At 59.5% G+C, this 18,442-nt stretch overlaps 1 protein-coding gene and 1 long non-coding RNA gene across 17 annotated transcripts; one reads left to right on the plus strand and one right to left on the minus strand.

Moving 5' to 3' along the window:
- Positions 1–156: 156 nt before the first annotated feature.
- On the minus strand, positions 157–18,442 carry EEF1D (eukaryotic translation elongation factor 1 delta). 16 transcript variants are annotated; one of them, XM_073999667.1, is made up of 9 exons: positions 18,375–18,442; positions 9,731–10,887; positions 7,435–7,555; positions 6,919–6,990; positions 1,648–1,747; positions 1,473–1,573; positions 910–1,131; positions 419–613; positions 157–255 (listed from the first exon to the last, which is right to left on the minus strand). In XM_073999667.1, the coding sequence occupies exons 2-9, from the start codon at positions 10,885–10,887 to the stop codon at positions 217–219; spliced, it is 2,007 nt and encodes a 668-aa protein (XP_073855768.1). In that variant the 5' UTR covers positions 18,375–18,442; the 3' UTR covers positions 157–216. The 16 variants fall into 16 exon arrangements, with proteins under 16 accessions (XP_073855768.1, XP_015310246.3, XP_065375834.1 ...); XM_015454760.3 differs by having other exon boundaries at positions 7,435–7,558; XM_065519762.2 differs by lacking the exon at positions 18,375–18,442 and adding an exon at positions 13,843–13,960.
- Positions 11,954–16,121, plus strand: LOC141407475 (uncharacterized). The gene is made up of 2 exons (XR_012416762.1): positions 11,954–15,771; positions 15,828–16,121. It is a non-coding gene; the product is annotated as an uncharacterized lncRNA (long non-coding RNA).

An 18,442-nucleotide genomic window follows, 5' to 3' on the forward strand; every position in this document is an offset into this window, starting at 1 on the left:
GGACAGGCAGAGGTCTGCTGGGAGCAAGGTCACATGGCCACAGAAGGTGCAGCAGCTGAGATGACTGTGTGGGAGCAGCAGGGCGGAGACGGGGCTGAGACAGGGAGGGAGACAGGCCAGGTACGAGCAGGAAATGACCAGGACAGGAGCCAGAGGGCCGGTCTCAGTCTTTAATCGTGGCAGGGCCTCAGGCACGCGCGCGCACACACTCAGGCTTCAGATCTTGTTGAAAGCTGCGATATCGACACTCTGCACCTGAGGAGAAGTGGAGGGTGATGGTCAGGGCTGTTCCCCTAGAGCCCACTCGGAGCCAGGAGCCTCCTCTGAGGGGGGTTCACTCTGGGACTTGCTCCCCACTGCCCCAGTACAGGGCATGCGCCAGGGCCCCCAGTCTCCTCTCCCCGGCCAGCCCACTCACGTGCTCCTCAAACTTGGTGATCTCCTCCTCCAGCAAGTCTGTCCCCACCTTGTCGTCCTCCACCACACACTGAATCTGTAGCTTCCGGATACCGTAGCCCACGGGCACCAGCTTGGAGGCCCCCCAGACCAGCCCGTCCAGCTGGATAGATCGCACACAGGCCTCCAGCTGGGCCATGTCCGTCTCATCGTCCCACTGTGGGGAAAGGGGAGGAAAAGCTGGGGTCAGGCACCCTCAGAACACCCAGGAAGTACCTGCGTGCCCCCTACCCCCTACCCACTGTGTGCACAATTGTTTCCTTAAAGGGCCCTCAGAAAATCCAAATTCACACCTTCCTGTCTCCAAGTTTGTGTTTATCCCAAGACTTCTCAACTTGGCGTTAAAGTCTCCCCAGAACCGAGAGAGCAGGGGAGGGAGGGTCACAGGCTGAGCCAGCTGGGCAGGCACCAGGGCAATGCCCGGCTCCCAGAAGCTCCACCCTGCCCACTCACAGGCTTGACATCCAGCAGGATGGAGGACTTGGCCACCAGTGCAGGCTTCTTGGCCTTCTTCTCCGCGTACTGCCGCAGCCGCTCCTCCCGCAGCTGTGCCGCCTCCTTGTCCTCCTCCTCATTGTCGCTGCCAAACAGGTCAATGTCATCATCCTCGTCATCCTCTGCTGGTGTGGCTGGCTTCTTGGCCGGGGGCTCCACTTGGCGCATGGGAGACACGTGCTGCCACAGGGGAGGGGATAGAAGGCATGGCTGAGATGCCCCAACCAGGGCCCAGAGCTGCCTGGCCACCTCCTAGGCCCTCCTCCCTCCCTCGACCGGAGCAAGGGCAGCCCCTGTGCACCCCTGCTGTGGTTCCCCACATGCAGGCCCCAGGAAAGACAAGAACTGCCCCTACCTGCCCAGGGGATTAGTGCAGGCCTAACTGTAAACCTTCCTGGGGACCTGAGGACTCCAGTATTCTGGCTGCCAGCTCATCACTGCTGGAGCCAGTGTACATGAAGACATGGAAGCCAGCAGGGCCACGTGGTCCCTGCAGTGTCAGGCGTGGGGAGAGCACTCACCTGGGTCTGTGGGGCCGTGGCCCGGTGGCCAGGCGAGCTCTTCTCCAGCACGTTCAGCCGGGCCTCCAGCTTGGAGATGGCCTGCTGCAGCTCCTGTACCACTGTGGGGGCAAGGGGAGCACGGTTAGATGGCAGGGGCCAGGGACAGCCCCTACCCACTGGCCCGGGGCCTCACCGCCACGCAGGCTCTGGTTCTCCACTTCCAGACTGGCGATCCGGACGACAAGCTCGCTGTGGTCTCCGCTGGGGCCGCTGGAGGCCCCGGGGCCTGAGGTCTGCAAGGCAGGAGGAGGGGAGGGCTCAGTGCCCAGCCTGCTCCTGGGGTCCCCTCAGAGGCTCCAGTCAGCTCCACCAGGTCCCCCTGCCATGCTCAGGACTGCAGGAACTCAGAGGAGGAAAACTCTGGCTCGGGAGAGCAGGAGGCACCCCCTGCTGATGCCCAGCTCAAACATATGACCTCGGAGATGGTGGCCGCCACAGACCACAGTGAAATTCTCAGCCAGGCAAAGTCCAGGACAGGAAGCTCTTGGTGCCCCAAACACTGAAGGTGTGGGGAGCTGGGCCATGGCTGCTGCTGCCCGTCAGGATTCTGCTGAGCAGTCAGGCTCAGAGGCTGGGTGGGAGATGGTGAAGGACTCACAGTCCTAGGGACAACCTGGGGCAGGCCTCAGGGGACCAGGCAGCACTGGAAATGGGAGGTGGGAGCAGCTGAGGGCTAGTGGGGGCAGGAGGAAGGAGCCCACCTATGTGGACAGCAGCCACCCAGAGCTTTTGTCTCCATGGGCCTCATGCCTGCCCATCTCACTCAGCAAGCCAGTCTCTAGGTGACCCAGGGCCCCAAGCCCACCTCATACTCCGCCATAGCTCAGACTGATGCCCTGGGGCCCAGACAGGCTCCTAGCCTCCTGGCCCTTAACACTAGCCAGTCCTTATGCATCTACCTGCAGGCATGGGCCATTTAGCCTGCCCACCCACCAACACGATGGCTCTAAGGACAGCGTGTACCTGGCTGCATGGCGCTCTCAGCCAACCCCATCTTGGCAGCTCCCTGGGGCTCCCTCTCTGTGAGGAGGGGCCTGCAGCAGCTGGGCAGACAAGCCTGCTCCTTGCAGCAGGTGCAGACACACTCAGGCCTTTGCCCAACGTGCAGCACCAGCCCTGGGGCCCTCCTGCCACAGTCCTTGGGACCATGCTGTGGGGAATGCTTGTTTATGTATCTGGGGAGTATGGGAGCTAAGCCCCACAGATCATGGACAATGCCAAGACTGTGGCCCAGGAGGCCCACCTGGCACAGGAGGAAATGGGCAGGGAAAGGCCAGGCTGGCAGGGGCGCGTGAATGGTGGTGGGGGTGCGGAAGGCACCGGCAGAAACTGACAAGCTCTGGGGCAGAAGCTGGAGCATGGGAGGGCCAGGCTGTGGGGCGTCAGGGGGCATGGAGAATCACAGCAGACCTCCTGAGGGGGTGGGGCTGGGTCCCGAGGAGGCCAGAATCCGTGAGTGGCAGGGCCAGGGCACCTGAGGCCTCACGCACCCCACATAGCAGGCCCAAGGACAAGCAAAAGGTCCCCTTTGGAAGAGGCACTAAGTCAGCACTGGCCCCGAGCTGCATGATGAGCAGTGGGGACTGTTTCACCACTGCCCTCCCTAGGCCACTAGGCCACAGCCCACAGCACTCAGGCCAGAGGGGCAGCCCCCTCCCTTGATGCTGACTCGGGGGGACTAGGGACGCTAGGCATCAGAATCCCTGAGCACAGCTTCAATGGGGCAGGTTCAGGTCACCCAGTGCAATCAGAGCGGGCCTCAGAGAGCCCCTCAGGGACTTAGGGGATGCCAAAGGCAAATACTTCAGAGCCAGACCCATGCCAGTAAACCCTGTGCCAGCACCACATTCCCAGAAACCCTGCAGTTCTGAAACCCCAGTGTCTGCTGAGCGTTCCCACCCCAAATCCAAGATGAGACTGGGCCCCTGCCATGGGCTGAATAATGTCCTTCCAAATCCACATGCTGGAGTCTTATCCCCCAGTATCTTAGAATGTGACCTTATTTGGAGACAAGGCTTTTACAGAGATAATTGTCACTGAGGGGTGGGGGGTAATGCAATCCGACTGGTGTCTAATAAGAAGACATCATGACACACAAACACTCAGAGGGATGACTGTGTGAGGACGTGGAGAAGACTGTCTACATGCTGAGAGGCCTCAGGAGAAACCAGCCCTGCTGCCACCTCAATCATGGACTTCCAGCCTCTAGAGCTGTGAGAAAACACATGTGGTTTAAGTCACCTAGTCTATGGAACTTTGTTATAGCAGCAAACCAGTCCCTAAGCCCTAATAGTGTGAATACCTGCCTGTCCCAGAGACCATGACTTCGGGGTTGACCCTACACAGCCAGGGCTGAAGAGTTCCTGCAGCCCCAGGGCCAAGCCCCCAACCACTGCCTTCTGGGCACTGGAGGGCAGTATGCCTGACTTGAGTGCAAAAATCTGTGGTACCTTTATCTCGTGTCTGCCTAGCCTGGACCTGGTCAGGTGCCTGGGCAAGCTAGGGGTGCTGGGTTGGGATCTGGACAGAACGCAAGGCACGAAGAAGCACCCACCTGGTAGACAGGAGTGGCAGCCCTTCCTGGGCCCACCCACCCAGGGATGCCCAGCTTATGGCTCGGGAGCCAGCACACCCCTAGCTGGCTGTGACTGTGGCGGACAGAATCATGGCCCCCACAAAGATGTCCACATACAAGTCCCCAGAGCCTGTAAATATAGTCTCCCATGGCAAAAGCAATTCTGCAGATGTGATATGATTAAGAGGATCTCAAGATGGAGAGAAGATGCTGGATCACCCAGGCGGGGACACTGTCATCACAAGGGCCCACACGAGGCAGCAGGAGCGAGGAAAGGGAGAGGCAGGCTGAGTGATGAGACAGCTGTTTAGGAGCCTCGGGCCAAGGACTGTGAGCAGCTTCCAGCAGCCAGAAGAGACAAGGAAGCGGATTCTCCCCATAGAGACACCAGAAGGACCACAGCCTCGATTTTGCCCCATAAGACGATCTCAGACTTCTGGCCTCTGGACCTGTAAGGTGAGGAACTTGTGCTGTTTTAAGCCACTGAAGTGTGACAGTGTTACAGCAACATCAAGTGGAAACCAACACAGACCTTGGCCCAGGAAGTGGGGTGCTGCTGGAATGCCTAACAATATGGAGGTGGCTTTGGAGTTGGGCAGTGGTGAGGCGGGAAGAACTCCGAGGAACATGACACAAAAACCCTAGACTGGGCCGGGCGCGGCGGCTCACGCCTGTAATCCCAGCACTCTGGAAGGCCGAGGCAGGCGGATCATAAGGTCAGGAATTCAAGACCAGCCTGGTCAACCTGGCGAAACCCCGTCTCTACTAAAAAAAAAAAAAAAAAAAAAAAGAAAAAAAAAAATCAGCTGGGCTTGGTGACAGGCACCTGTAATCTCAGCTACTTGGAAGGCTGACGCAGGAGAATTGCTTGAACCCCAGAGGCGGAGACTGCAGTGAGCCAGGATCATGCCACTGCACTCCAAGTGGACAGAGCAAGATTCTGTCCACAACCCACCCACCCCTGCCAAAAGAAAAACCCTAGCCTATCTTGAGCACACTGTTGACAGCATTCAGATGCTAAGCCCCTCAGTGAAAACTCAGAGAAGGTGAGGAACAGGGCACATCATCTTCTAGAACAACCTAAACCTAAACCGCCACGAACATGCTGTTGGTAGGAATAGGGATTTTTTTTTTTTTTTTTTTTGAGACAGTCTTGCTCTGTCGCCCAGGCTGGAGCGCAGTGGCCGGATCTCGGCTCACTGCAAGCTCCGCCTCCCGGGTTCACGCCATTCTCCTGCCTCAGCCTCCCGAGTAGCTGGGACTACAGGCGCCCGCCACCTCGCCCGGCTAGTTTTTTTTTTTGTATTTTTTAGTAGAGACGGGGTTTCACTGTGTTAGCCAGGATGGTCTCGATCTCCTGACCTCGTGATCCGCCCGTCTCGGCCTCCCAAAGTGCTAGGATTACAGGCTTGAGCCACCGCGCCCGGCCAGAATAGGGATGTTAACAAATGACAGTGGGGGGGACCATGGGCCACACAGGAGTGCGCCCTTCAAACCTCATGCGACCCACGGGTTGGACTGTGACTGCCGGGGACTAGTGACACCCTGTTGTTTCCTTCTTCTTTTTCCCATTTTTAAAGGGAATGCCTGTCCCACAATTGTATTTTGGGAACAGATAATTTGTTTTCCAGTTTCACTGGTCCACAGATGGAGAGGAATTTTGCTTCAGGATGGACCACGCAATCCCCCATGCCTGATTGGATGGGATTCTGGACTTTGGAGGGACACTGTGGGGGACCCAGGCTTCTGCAGATGTTGGTGGGGAGCAATACACCTTACGAATGAGGCAATGAGAATCTCCGACGCCCACGTCCCAACCCCCAGAGCCTGCAAATCCACTACCTGACGTGGCAAAAAGAAGAATCAGCAAATATGATTAAACTCAGGATTTTGAGGTGGGGAACATCCTGGACCTGGGATCCTGGCGGGCCCAAAGCAAACACAATAACCATGTAAGTGACAGAGGGAGGAAGGAGGCTCGGAGAGAGGCGTGAGATGCAAGTGGAGGCGGGGGTGACGAGGTTGCCTGCTGGCCACCTCGAAACAAGCAATGTGGGCATCCACTGGAATCTGGGAGAGGCAAAGGAACAGATTCCTCCTGAGCCTTGGGAAGGATGGCAACCTTGCTGACACTGGGGTCAGCCTCGTGAGACACATTTCAGACTTCTGGCCTGGAAACCCGGCATGATGGACAGTATCCCATCCCAGGGAGAACGCAGCCCCAACTCCTTGGGAATACCAGGGCTGCCACCTCCCAGAGGACAACCCTTCCCCAACCAGCCTGGCAGGCTGCAGCCACTGCCTCCAACTCCTGATCTCAGCCCGGGGCCTGGAGGCCAAGCAGGGCTACAGGGCTCCTCTCTGGGTCTCCAACTCAAGATGGTGCCAACTCTAGGCTCGGAATGCCTCGCACCTTGCAGAACCACTACTTCTCTCCCCAGTGAGGCAAGATCTAAGAGGGAACGCAGGAAGCCCCGGCAGACACACAGTCCTGCCACGGGGAGCAAGCAGGGAAGCACAGGCCCTCACAGCAGGCGCCCACAGTACACCCTGCGAATGGCACCACTCAGCTCCCAGCCGGCCCCGCAGGAACGGCCAGTGTGACCGCCAGCAGGCAGACAAGAGGTAAGCACAGAAGGGACGCGAGAGTAAGAACACTGTCCATGGCAGTCCGGGCCTGGAGGCCACAGAGCCACACGCCCCAGGAGCACAGCGCTGTGCACTCCGCCCTGACTGCTGTGAAGCCAAACCACCAGCAGCATCGGGAAAAATGAGACATGCTACTTGGCCGAGCAGGAGCCCGCGGGTCCGTGGGCCGCGGGTACTCACTCCGGCCAGGGATTTCTGGATGTTCTCTCTGGCTCTCGCAATGTCACGAAGGATCACGCTGGCGCCATTCTCCTGCAGACAGTGCAGAAAGAACCAGTCTTTTTTTTTTTTTTTTAATTAAAAAAGAATTTAATTAAAAAACAAACCAAAAAATCCCATGAACCCTCACATAGAGACAGCAAGAAAGTATTGCACAGAACGAGAGCTCAGCGGGCCAGAAAAGTGGGAGGTGCCTGAGGCTGTGATGACAGGCACAGGCGCCCATGTCTGCGGGGAACGAGTGCCAGGCCTGGCCCCATGCCACCTGCACAGGCACCAGCAGGAGGGCCCTGAGCAGACCCAGCCCCGGGGGCCTGGCCAAGGCCACCTGCCCCAAGACCCCACGCCCAGCACCCACAGCAGAGCCACTGGGCCAGGGTGCCTCTGCCCTCCTAACCTGGCTGAACCCTCCTCGTGTGCCCCAGCCACTCCTGTCGGGCAGCAGAGCCACCCAGCCACCCCACATGCAGCCCTCACCTGGCGGGAGGCACCGGCCACAGGCCCGTTCATCTGCTCGTAGAATCTCCTTTCTGCATCGTCATATTTGAACTTGTCAAACCAGATCTTCTCATGTACTAGGAAGTTTGTAGCCATTTTTCTGCTGGGAGGGGAAAGAGGCCAAGTCAACATGGCTGGGAAGTGGGGTTGAGACAGCCCTGGCCTCACCCTTCCCCACAGAGACCCCCGTCAGAACAGCTCAGAAGCACCAGGGTGCGGCAGGGCTGACACCCACTTCAAACACCAGTGGTTCTCCACAAAGCGACACCAAGCCTGTAAGCCCTCACCCCACATGGCGTCCCCAGGCCTGTCTTCCAGACGAGGGGTTCTCAAAGTGTGGTCCAAGAACCTCTGGGGGTCCCAAGGCCCTACCCTTTCACTCACATGAAGCTGGGTTTATGTCAAACAGCTGGAGTGCGGAGGCAGGTACAAGAGCCCAGCTGCCTCCCACTAAGCCAGACACCCAAGAGATTTGCAAAAATCTCAAGCAAGGCCATTCTGCTCACTGAATTTTTTGGTTATGGGAAAAGTATTTCTCATAAAAAAAAAGTTAGTAATATGTAACGAGTTTCTTCTTCAACAAATAATTACACTTAGCATTTCTTTTTTTTTTTTTGAGCGGGAGTCTCACTCTGTTGCCCAGGCTGGAATCAGTGGTGCGATAGCTCACCGCAACCTCCGCCTCCTGGGTTCAAGTGATTTTCCTGCCTCAGCCTCCCGAGTAACTGGGACTACAAGTGTGCACCACTGTGCTTGGCTAATTTTTTATATTTTTAGTAGAGAAGGGGTTTCACCATGTTGGCCAGGCTGGTCTTGAACTCCTGACATCAGGTGATCCACCCGCCTCAGCCTCCCAAAGTGCTGGGATTACAGGCGTGAGCCACCGCGCCCGGCCCATTTCTCGGTTTTAATTGCTAATGTGGTAAAAATCAATAGGTACAATGAAAGCTGTTTGGGGTCCTGAGAGCAAGAAGGTCGAGAATGGGTGCCCTAGACAGGGACTATGGCCCACAGGTAAATCCAGCCCGTGGTTTTACTGGCACACAGCCCCACCTCGTGCTCCTCCCATGGCCGGCAGCAGAGGAGCTGGGCAGACGACTCTGTGGCCGGGGCCCAGACCCTCTGGTTCTTTATGGAGTTTGCTGCCTTCCACCCTGGACTGGCCAAGACCCTCCTACTGTCCAACCAAGTACATCAGAACTGTCCCCATCCTGCTCTGCCGCCCGTCTGTGTGTGGACTCCGGACCATCGCTGGACCTCGTCAAGTGTCCTCTCGGTAACAAAGGGCTGGAGTCTGTGAGCCTCCTCCGCGTCCCTCACCCAGGACACTCTCCCGGCGAGGAGGGACCGGGCCACCGTGAATACCAGGGCAGGTGGAAGGGCAGGAGGTCAGCACTCCCCCATGGGGTCCCGCCTTCAGGCGATCTTGTCAACCAGCAAATCCAGACCCCTGGGGGTCCAAGGTTGGCACCACTTCCTTGGGGGCTTAGGCAGCAGCTTGGGACACTCGGCCGGGGCCTTCAGAGTCCTTCCCTGACTCAGCCCGCCCCACCACCAGGGCGCCCTCGCCAGCAGGCCAGCCTCGCCACTTCCATGCCCTCCGTATTCCCTTCCACGTCCAATTGCCTACCCACCTGCCTGGCCCCAGAGACCGCTGCTGGGGTTGCACCTGCACCCTGGAGCAAGCCCCCAGCACCCAGAGGGAGGTCACACAGACCGGGCACCCTGGGATGGGGGCCACCTGACCAGCCACATGCCCATGCATCTGAGATGCCACCACCTTCCCTCAGAGTTAGTTTCAGGTGACAAGGAAAGCTGGGGGTGCCCAGGACGGGCAGGCAGGGACACACTGGCTCCCACGTCTCATCATAGGGGAGCGCTAGGGCCAGAAACCAGCTTCAATGCTTCCTGCTCCTATGGGTAGCCTTGTCTTCTCAGCCCTGGCATGTGACAGCCACAGGGGACTCGGGGAGCTTCCCAGCCCAAGAGGGACCCTGGGCGAGGCAGAGATTCTGCCTTGTGTTGACCCCTTCCCCGCCCCCATCCAGACAGCCCAGAACTTTGTAACCCCAAGCAGTGTCCCTGGAACCCACACTGCCCAAGCACAGCACCACCTTTACTCAGCCTGCTGCTGCATTCAACTCAGCTGGGCCCAAGGTCTCGGGGAGCCCCCACCCCAGGTGGGCAGGGAGGAAGCTGGAGGAGCCCCAGCCTGGGACGGCTGTCCCTGTGCCCACAGCCCAGGCTGGGTGCCCACCCAGCACGTTTCTCCTACTTGGGTCTCAGGCTGGACACGGACAGGCCAGACCGAGGACCGGGTCGGTGAGACAGGGAGGCAGCTTCGAGGCACCAGGCCATGCGCAGGGCCTCGGCAACATGGTGGCGGCACTCAGCGCTGTCGTAGGCAGGCTTGCTGAGCCAGGGGGCCTCTGCATCCTTCTGCAGGAAGTAACAGTAGGGCAAGGCAGAGGGGGCCTCCCCGTCGGCCCACCGCGGCCCAGCCCGCTTGTTCCCTAAGACGTGGCGGCCCCGCCGGTCTCTGCGGCCCCTCCGGGCACCCTCGGCCAGGCCAGCTCGCTCTTGCAGGCGCACCTTCCCCGGGGGATGGCCGTCAAACAGGGCCTCGTAGAAGCCCCTCTCGGCTGCATCATACCGGGGCTTCTCCAGCCACACCTCCCGGACCAGTGCCTGCAGGCTGCCCAGTGGGGGCTGGCCATTGACCGGTGGGCTGGGCTGGTGGGCCGGGTTGGGGATGGCCGCCTGCTGGCCCGTGTCAGGAGTCCCCTGCCTGTGGCCACCCTCGGGAGCCAGCAACAGGGACTGAGACCACTCCACAAAGGCCCGCTCAGCCTGGTCGAAGGAGGACTTGTTGACCCAGGTCCCCCAGGTCACGTGGTGGCAGGCCACCTGGCTTCCATGGGTGCAGGGACCCCAAGGGGCCAAGGCAGGAGGCTGGGCTGCCTGGGCAGCCACGTCTGCCAGCTTCTGGCGGTAGGAACTCTCTGCCTGGTCGAAAAGTGACTTGTCCAGCCACACGCGTTCGGCCGAGAGCCCCAGGAGGGCCGGGGCCGCCGGGCCGAGACCACTCTTGTCCAGCCACACGGGTTCAGCCGAGAGCCCCAGGAGGGCCGGGGCCGCCGGGCCGAGCCCACTCTTGGGGGAGCGCTTTCTCTTTTTCTGCAGGGGCTTCCTGCCGTCCTGGCTCTTCCTGGGATCACTCCTGCTGCTGCCGTCAGGGGCCTCTGCCTCATCAGTGTCCTCAGGGTCGTCCTGGCCGGGCCCATTCATAGCTGGCCCCTCGGCTGGCAGCTGCTGGGCGGAGGCGGCCGCCTGCATGGCCTCGTGCTCGTAGAAGCGCCGCTCGGCCTCCTCATACTTGTGCTTGTCTTCCCACACGGTCTCCAGGGTGCAGGAGGCCTTCCCGCTCCTCATCTTCCGGACACAGCGATAAAAAGCAAGCAGAGGGCAGAGTTGCAACACTGCGGGTGGCCGTGGCCCCGTGCCCACCCTCCCCGTGGCTGCCCTCCCAGGGCAGGGGCTGAGGATGCTCCCCAGTGGGGCTTTCATGAGATGACATTCAAGGACTTGAAAGTCAAGCCCATGTGGGGGATGCTGTGTTGTAAAGAGAAAACAGGCCGGGTGCAGTGGCTCATGCCTGTAATCGCAGCACTTTGGGAGGCCAAGTGCCTCCCAATACATGAACAATACATACCTTTTTAAAGTGAACGTATGGCCCATGAAATATCTGAGACATACTCATACTATAAAATTTTTCGGCTGGGCGCGGTGGCTCAAGCCTGTAATCCCAGCACTTTGGGAGGCCGAGACGGGTGGATCACGAGGTCAGGAGATCGAGACCATCCTGGATAACACGGTGAAACCCCGTCTCTACTAAGAAATACAAAAAACTAGCCGGGCGAGGTGGTGGGCGCCTGTAGTCCCAGCTACCTGGGAGGCTGAGGCCGGAGAATGGCGTGAACCCGGGAGGCGGAGCTTGCAGTGAGCTGAGATCCGGCCACTGCACTCCAGCCTGGGCTACGGAGCGAGACTCCGTCTCAAAAAAAAAAAAAAAAAAAAAAAAAAAATTTTTTCATCATTTATCTGAAGTAGGCTTTAACTGGCTAACTGGCTTTCTCTGCATTTTTGCATAGGACAGGCTTGGCCACCCCACTGTGGTGGCTGGTGTTCCCATCCTACAGAATGGCCTCTGTGGCTGTCCTGGCCACACCAGTACCACACCCAGAGCACACTCAAAGGTCTTAGAAAAGAGGGAGCCTCAGCCGGGTGCGGTGGCTCACCCCTGTAATCCCAACACTTTGGGAAGCCTAGGCGGATGGATCACAAGGTCTGGAGATTGAGACCATCCTGGCTAACACGTTGAAACCCTGTCTCTACTAAACACACACACACACACAAAACAAACTAGCCGGGCGTGGTGGTGGGAGCCTGTAGTCCCAGCTACTCGGAGGCTGAGGCAGGAGAATGGCGTGAAGCCGGGAGGCGGAGCTTGCAGTGAGCAGAGTTCGCCACTGCACTCCAGAAAACTCGTCTCCAAAAAAAAAAAAAAAAAAAAGAGGGAGCCTCTCTGTGGGCCTGACTGTCCTCCCCGGGAGGGGGCCAGGTGACTGCGCAGAGGGTGGAGTGCCCACTCGTGAAGGGTCACATCAACGGGACTCGCCAGGGAGGATGCTGGTGACCAGTGTGTAGAAAGGGGCCAAGCGCCTGGAGCACTGAGACGGCTCTGGGCTCTCTATCAGCCGCCGTGGCTTCCCAACTGGAGTCCATATCTTTGGGTCCATCCAAGCTAAAGGGGCATCATGGGGATCTCACAGTCCCAGGACATCAGGGTCCCCTCTCAGGTTGGGTTCTGTGTGATGTAAGAGGGACCATCTTGGTGGGAGGCAGGTTGTGAGGCTCCACCCCCACTTGCTACCCCCAATGAGGCCTGGGAGCCTCAGCCTCCTCCCTGGATGAGGTGCTCCCTCAAGCTCTGGGCAACCTCAGTCGTCTGCTGCCCCAGTGCTCCAGCAGCCATGTGGGATCCTGCTGGGGGCATGCTCTGCTCCCAGGTGTCCAGTGTGGTGTTACAGAAAGGACAGACCCAGAAGGCCAGGGGCAAATCTGCTCTTGGGATACAGGTCAGCGCCCCAGCCCGCGCTCGGCCTGCGGTATCTTCCTCCCCAGCCATGCCCGACTCCAGGCTCTGCTCCCCAAAAGCAGAAACGCCTGGGTCTAACCAACACCTAGGAGCACCCTCAAGAGGGGGCGTGCAGCCGCCCCTCACGGACACTGCTGCTAGTCAGCTGCCTCCGCAGATGTGTCTAGTGGAGCCTGAAGGCAGACCCAGTGGCCTCAGGGCACGTGGCTGTGACTGGGACCACCTGCCTGGTCTTCACCCAGAGGGAGGCAGCCTTCAGTCAAGAACAGACCCTTCACACCAGTGGCTACGGGTCTACGCCCCTCTCCTAACATCCTTACTCAACAAAACCAAGGCAGGTTCCAATGCCTCCAGTGGGGTGCTGAGCTGTCTACACTCCACCCAGGCGGGGAGGACCTTTGGGAAGCCCCCTGCACTGCACTCTGAAGCCTCTTAAGTGGAACATGGAGTTTTTTCTGGGCATGTAGCCAGAATCCCTCAGTCCCAGCCATGAGTTCTAACGGCACCAACAAGGAATCAGGGCCAGGAGGCCACAGGGCCCATGAAGAAGCCCCTCGGCTCCCCTGCTCACTCCTCCCCCAGGCTGGGGCAGCACTTACCAAGACCAGGCTGATGGGCAGAGGCAGGGGTTGGGGGTTGGGGGTTGGAGGTGGGAGCAACAGCCCAGGAGACAGGGCATTGTGACATCGTGCGGTAGACCCCTGCCAGTCTCTCTGATCCCACGGAGCAGTGCAGGTCCCATCAGCAGTGCCACTGAGCTGGCCCCCAGTGCCAATGCCCTACCAGACTTTACTGGCCAAGGTGGCCTCAGACTATGTTCTTGGGGGCTCCGGGCAGAAGCTGCCACTCAGCGAGGGGAAGCCACTTCTCAGGCTCCTACCGAGACCTGGCACTGCCACCACTTCCCCACAGGGAGCAGCGTGTCGGGTGCTGACCTGCCAGCCCAGGCCAGGACCCTGCTTAGGGCCACACAGGGTGCCCACCTGCTGCTGCCCCATCCAGAAAACCCAATTCCTCCACTTTACAGATGGGAAACCGCAGCCCCTCTGGGCAGGCTGGGTCATGCACAGGTGGTGTTGGGGTTCCCTTGGGTACAGTGATGGCTGGGGGTTCCCTGGTCAAATGAAGGGGAATGGGGCATGAGGACAGGTGGGTACTTACTTTGCTTTGGCCTCCTAGGACAGCATGAAGGAAAAGCAGCAAGGTTAGAGGCAGACAGAAAGACTAACCGGGTCAGACACAGCAGCAGGGCAGCCCGAGCCGGCAGAAGGCCTTTCCAGAAGCTGCTTGGCGAGGTGGCGTGGAGGTGACATTGATGGAGACGGAAGCTGAGCGCCAGACAGACCCGCCACCACCACAATCCCAGGTGGCAGCTGAGTCCACACGCTCGAGGCGGCATCACTCCGTCATCCCCTGAAAGGGGAGCTCTTGGGATTACTGTTAGCTGGAGCCCAGGCAGGCCCTGGGGGACAAGCAGGGACCACTATCTGAGCCAACCTTTCCCAAATCCACCCACCCTGTCGTCACCTGAGCAAGGCAGCCTGAGACAAGGTAAGCCAACACCCACAAGCATCCCCTGGAGCTGCCAAGGAGCTCCCCAAACCCCTCCCCTGCACTGCCCCTGTGTCTGGTCGGCTGAAGGAGCCCAGAAGATGACAAGGACCCTTAAGGGGGAGGCAGCCCAGGGCCCGCATTGGTGCAGGGCCTCTCTCAGCAGGAGCCACCATCAAGACAGGGCTGGCACCCAAGGGCCCCAGCACAAGCCGCAAAGGCCTCCCAGACTCACTCTCCCACAGTGTGCACACAAGGACAGGACCTTTACCCCGTTTACTCCTCAGCGGGAGACACTAGGTGTCCAGCTCCTCATCTCACAAGAGCCAGCTCATAAACTCTGCAAGCTCTGGGAAGGGTAGCTGGGCACAGCTGAAAGCCCAGCCACCAGCCTGTGTCCTGGGTGGGACTGGGCAGGAGGGGCCACCTCCTACTGCTGAGCAATCCAAGGAGCCCTGGCTGGGATCTGTCTTCCCTCACCAACCGGAGCTCTGGCCCCAGGGCCCTGCTCACCTCTGTGCACCCCACACTGCAGCAGGGAGCACCCTGCTGGGAGGAACCGGGCACCCTGCAGGAGTCAGGTGTAGATGAGGATGCTACGGAGGCAGCTGCCCCATAGGACCAGTAAGAGGGGTCTTGGGTGGGCTTCCCTGCAGATAGGAAGCCCTCAGGAGACACCACAGTGAGCCATGATGGAGACCTGGAGGCCAGGCCCATCACCTGGGGAGCTGGCCACTGACAGCGGGCAGACAGCCTCCCAGGACAGCCAGCACAGCTCCCCACACCTCCAAGCCCACCTCCTCATTTCCCCGCTTCCTGTGTTCCCAAGCACGAGAGGACCTGCCGGACGGAACGCACCATCTCTCCTAAGAGATCAAGTCTGAGTTTCAACGCTTGCGCCGACAGGCACATGCAAGCCTGTCTCCTCCAGCAGGAGAGCCCGGAGTAGACGCAACGACTTTTTCAACTGCATCCCTACAAACAGTCAGCCCCTTCGCTCCTGCAGTTTATCTAAGCTCGGGAGGAGCTTGCTAAAGAGAACACAGGGAGACAGCCAGCTGTCAGAGAAGCAGTCTTGGAAACGCCAGAGTCAGGCCCCAGAGGGAAATGGCCCAAGTATCCCCACTCTGCTCCTGGAAGCAGGCCAGGCTCACCACCAAGGCTCTTCCCTGAGGAGCAGACAGTGTCTGCCGAACACCCGAGCCTCTGGCAGCTGCCCAGAGTTTGAGGGTACCGTGGGGTCCTGGCTCTGGAAGGCTCCACCCAGCTAACAGGGCCTGTGACACAGGTGGCACCCAGCAAGACCCAGTGCAGTGCCATGGCTCTCACAGCCTCCCCGTCCCTGTCCTGGGAGCAGCCCCGGCAAGGACGCTCCTACCCAGAAGACTCCAGGTCAGGAGGGCAGGGCCCTGAGGAAGGTGAGGACGTCCTGGAGAGCTGTGGCCATCAAGGTGCTTTGCAGCCTGGAGGTCTCCACACACCTGGGCAAACGGAAGCTTTCTGGGAGAAACTGGCTCCCAGGCCCTGCCCTCCAAGCCACCCCATCACAGTGGCACACACAGACAGGTTCCCAGATTGTCCAGCCTCCACCAGGAGAAGTCAGGGAGGTGGACGGGGGATGCGCTCCCAGATTGTCCAGCCTCCACCGGGAGAAGTCAGGGAGGGGGCAGGGGATGGGGTCAGCCACCGGCTCGGCCTGTGCATGCCCACCCCTCCCAGCAGCACCTCTCTCTGGCCCACCTGGCTGGCCGGAGTCTGTGGACTGGCACTGCCTGATACAACTTTCAGTATTTTCAGTGCCCAAAGGGTGCAACGACTAGCCCTTAAAATGAGGCTAGAGCCCCTGAGGAAGTGGGTCTTTAGGCAGAGCCACTGCACAGCAGGGCAGCGCATAGGACAGATCAATGTCTTCCTGCGTGGAGGCCTTTGGTCTTTCTTTTTTTGAGATTGAGTCTCGCTCTGTCACCAGGCTGGAGTGCAGTGGCGCGATCTTGGCTCACTGCAACCTCCAACTCCCCAGTTCAAGTGATTCTCCTGCCTTAGCATCCCAAGTAGCTGGGACTACAGGCACGTGCAACCATGGCCAGCTAATTTTTTTTCATATTTTTAGTAGAGACAGAGATTTACCATGTTTGCCAGGCTGGTCTCAAACTCCTGACGTCAGGTGATCTGCCCACCTTGGCCTCCCAAAGTGCTGGGAATACAGGCATGAGCCACACGGCTGGCCTAATTTTTGTGATTTTAGTAGAGATGGGGTTTTACCATGCTGACCAGGATGGTCTCGATCTTCTGACCTCGTGATCTGCCCGCCTTGGCCTCCCAAAGTGCTGGGATCACAAGCATGAGCTACCGCGCCCAGCCGCCTTTGGTCTTTTCAAGAGGTAAGAAAAAAAAAAACCTCCACAGCTCCACATTTCCACTCAGCCACTTTCCTGTCTGACCCCTGGATATTCCAGCCCTACTGGGAAACACCAGCCTGCCCTGCATACCTCAGAGCGCTCACTGTAGCTACCCAAGCCACCCTGCCCCAGGCCAAGCCCCACCCCAACCATGTCTGTTCTGAAATGCCACTGCAGGTCAGCTCCACGTCCAGCCCTGCTTGCGGGACTCTGGCCGACCCTGCCTGCCCAGTGCAGCCCCCGTGCCTCCTGGGTGGCTCCAGCACTGCACAGGCTTTCTGGAACCCCTGACAATACAAGACCCACGCCACACCTCACACGGCACCCTTGGCTGCCAGCAAGGCGGGAGAGCTGGAGCCCTGTGACAGGCTCCTACACCAGCACTTAGCATAACACACTGCCACCAGCTTCCAACACGCTGCTGTCACCTCACAACACTGGCACGGGATGATGACACACAAATGCTCAATGCCACATTTCCTGTCCTCAGCCCCCAGAAGGCTGATGCCAGTGCACGGCACAGCCCCGATACTCTTTGTCCATCATCAAGCATGTGTGCCCACCTGTGCTAAACCCTGCAGCAGGTTCACCCAGCAACCCAGGAGCAAAGCCCAGAGGGCCTAGTCCTCCAGAGAGGGCGGGAGGCAGCAGGGGCTCTGCTGGCTGGGCGCGCACTCTGCCAGCACTGACCACGTGTGAACCCTGCAGCAGCCCAGGGGAGATGCTGCTGTCTCACAGGATTGGCACTGCGCCCAGAAAGCCTCTACAGGGGCAGGTCTAGGAGCCTGGCTAGGCCGGAGACATTTGGTGAGAAGGCGAAGGTGAGCGTCCACTTCCTCAGAGGACACTTGGGGGCTCCTTCCACACCTTCCGAGTACATCCCCCACCCCCAGAACACGGCTGGGCACACACAGGGGCTCCGGAAGTAACCAACTGCCTGCGAGCCAGCTGCTTAAGGCTCATGGGGTCCAGATGACAGGACGGTCGGAGCTGTAGAAGGAGGCTGCTCAGGTGAGATGGCCTGGCCTGCCTCCCTGGGAGGTGAGCCACAGGCAGTGTCAACTTAAGAAGCACCCCGCCCTGTCAGGCAAGGACGACCCCAGGTTTAGCTACACAGTTCTTTTGCTGCCAGGCAGTCCTCCATCCTGGAAACCAATCCTGATGTCTCATCAGGTCCCCAACTCACTCCGCCCCCTTTGCCTTCCACTTAAAGCCTCTGAAAGTACTACTACTTAGCAACACCATCCCCGCCCCCTTCAGAGGCTGCCCGACCACCCTATCTCCAAATCAAGAGACGTAAATTTTGACTCAGTCACAATTCAGGCTTATTCATTTCTGTGTTCACTAGCGTCTAAGTTCCAAGAGTGTTGCGTCCGTGCTTATCCCCTCCGTGCTCAGCTGATGCGTGCAGTAACTGGTGCTTAATAAACACGTGGTGGATGGTCTGCAGGCCAGAGAACAGCTGGGGCAGATGTTTGGTCTCCCACGGAGACGGCAGCAAACACAGGCCTTAGGCCCCAGCAGCCTGGCCGAGGGGCTTCCCACGACCGGGATGCGCCGTGAGCCAGTGCTCCCGGAACCCCCGGCCCGCGGACGCCCTCCAGGCCGGCCACGTGGCCTCGGTCGCCCCGCCCCTCTGCGCTCGCCCCAAAAGCCGTACTTGGCCCACGTCCCCTAAGCCGGCGCTGGCGCACTTGCGCCTCAGTCCCTAACGGCGCGAGCTTCTGGTGCAGCCCGGGCCGCCCGCCCTCCCGGCCTCTCGGGCGTCTCTGACGCGCCCGACTCCTTCCGGCAGGGGCAGCGGTACTCACACGCCAGCCAAGGACGCGGCGACCAGGGAGGAGGAATCGGCGGACACGGGATGCCTGAGGAAAGGGAG

This window comes from Macaca fascicularis, chromosome 8 (assembly GCF_037993035.2).
Source record: "Macaca fascicularis isolate 582-1 chromosome 8, T2T-MFA8v1.1".
Classification (NCBI taxonomy): Eukaryota; Metazoa; Chordata; class Mammalia; order Primates; family Cercopithecidae; genus Macaca; species Macaca fascicularis.

What these genes read in the sequence shown, in the direction of transcription:
- EEF1D (XM_065519761.2), bottom strand. Translation starts at nt 13,926, where the DNA reads ATGTCACCTCCACGCCACCTCGCCAAGCAGCTTCTGGAAAGGCCTTCT. An exon ending in GTGTCCAGCCTGAGACCCAA is followed by an intron (nt 7,559 to 9,730) that starts GTAGGAGAAACG and finishes TTCCCCTCCCAG; the next exon opens with CAGAAAAATGGCTACAAACT. An exon ending in TCCAGAAATCCCTGGCCGGA is followed by an intron (nt 1,748 to 6,918) that starts GTGAGTACCCGC and finishes CCTGCCTTGCAG; the next exon opens with ACCTCAGGCCCCGGGGCCTC.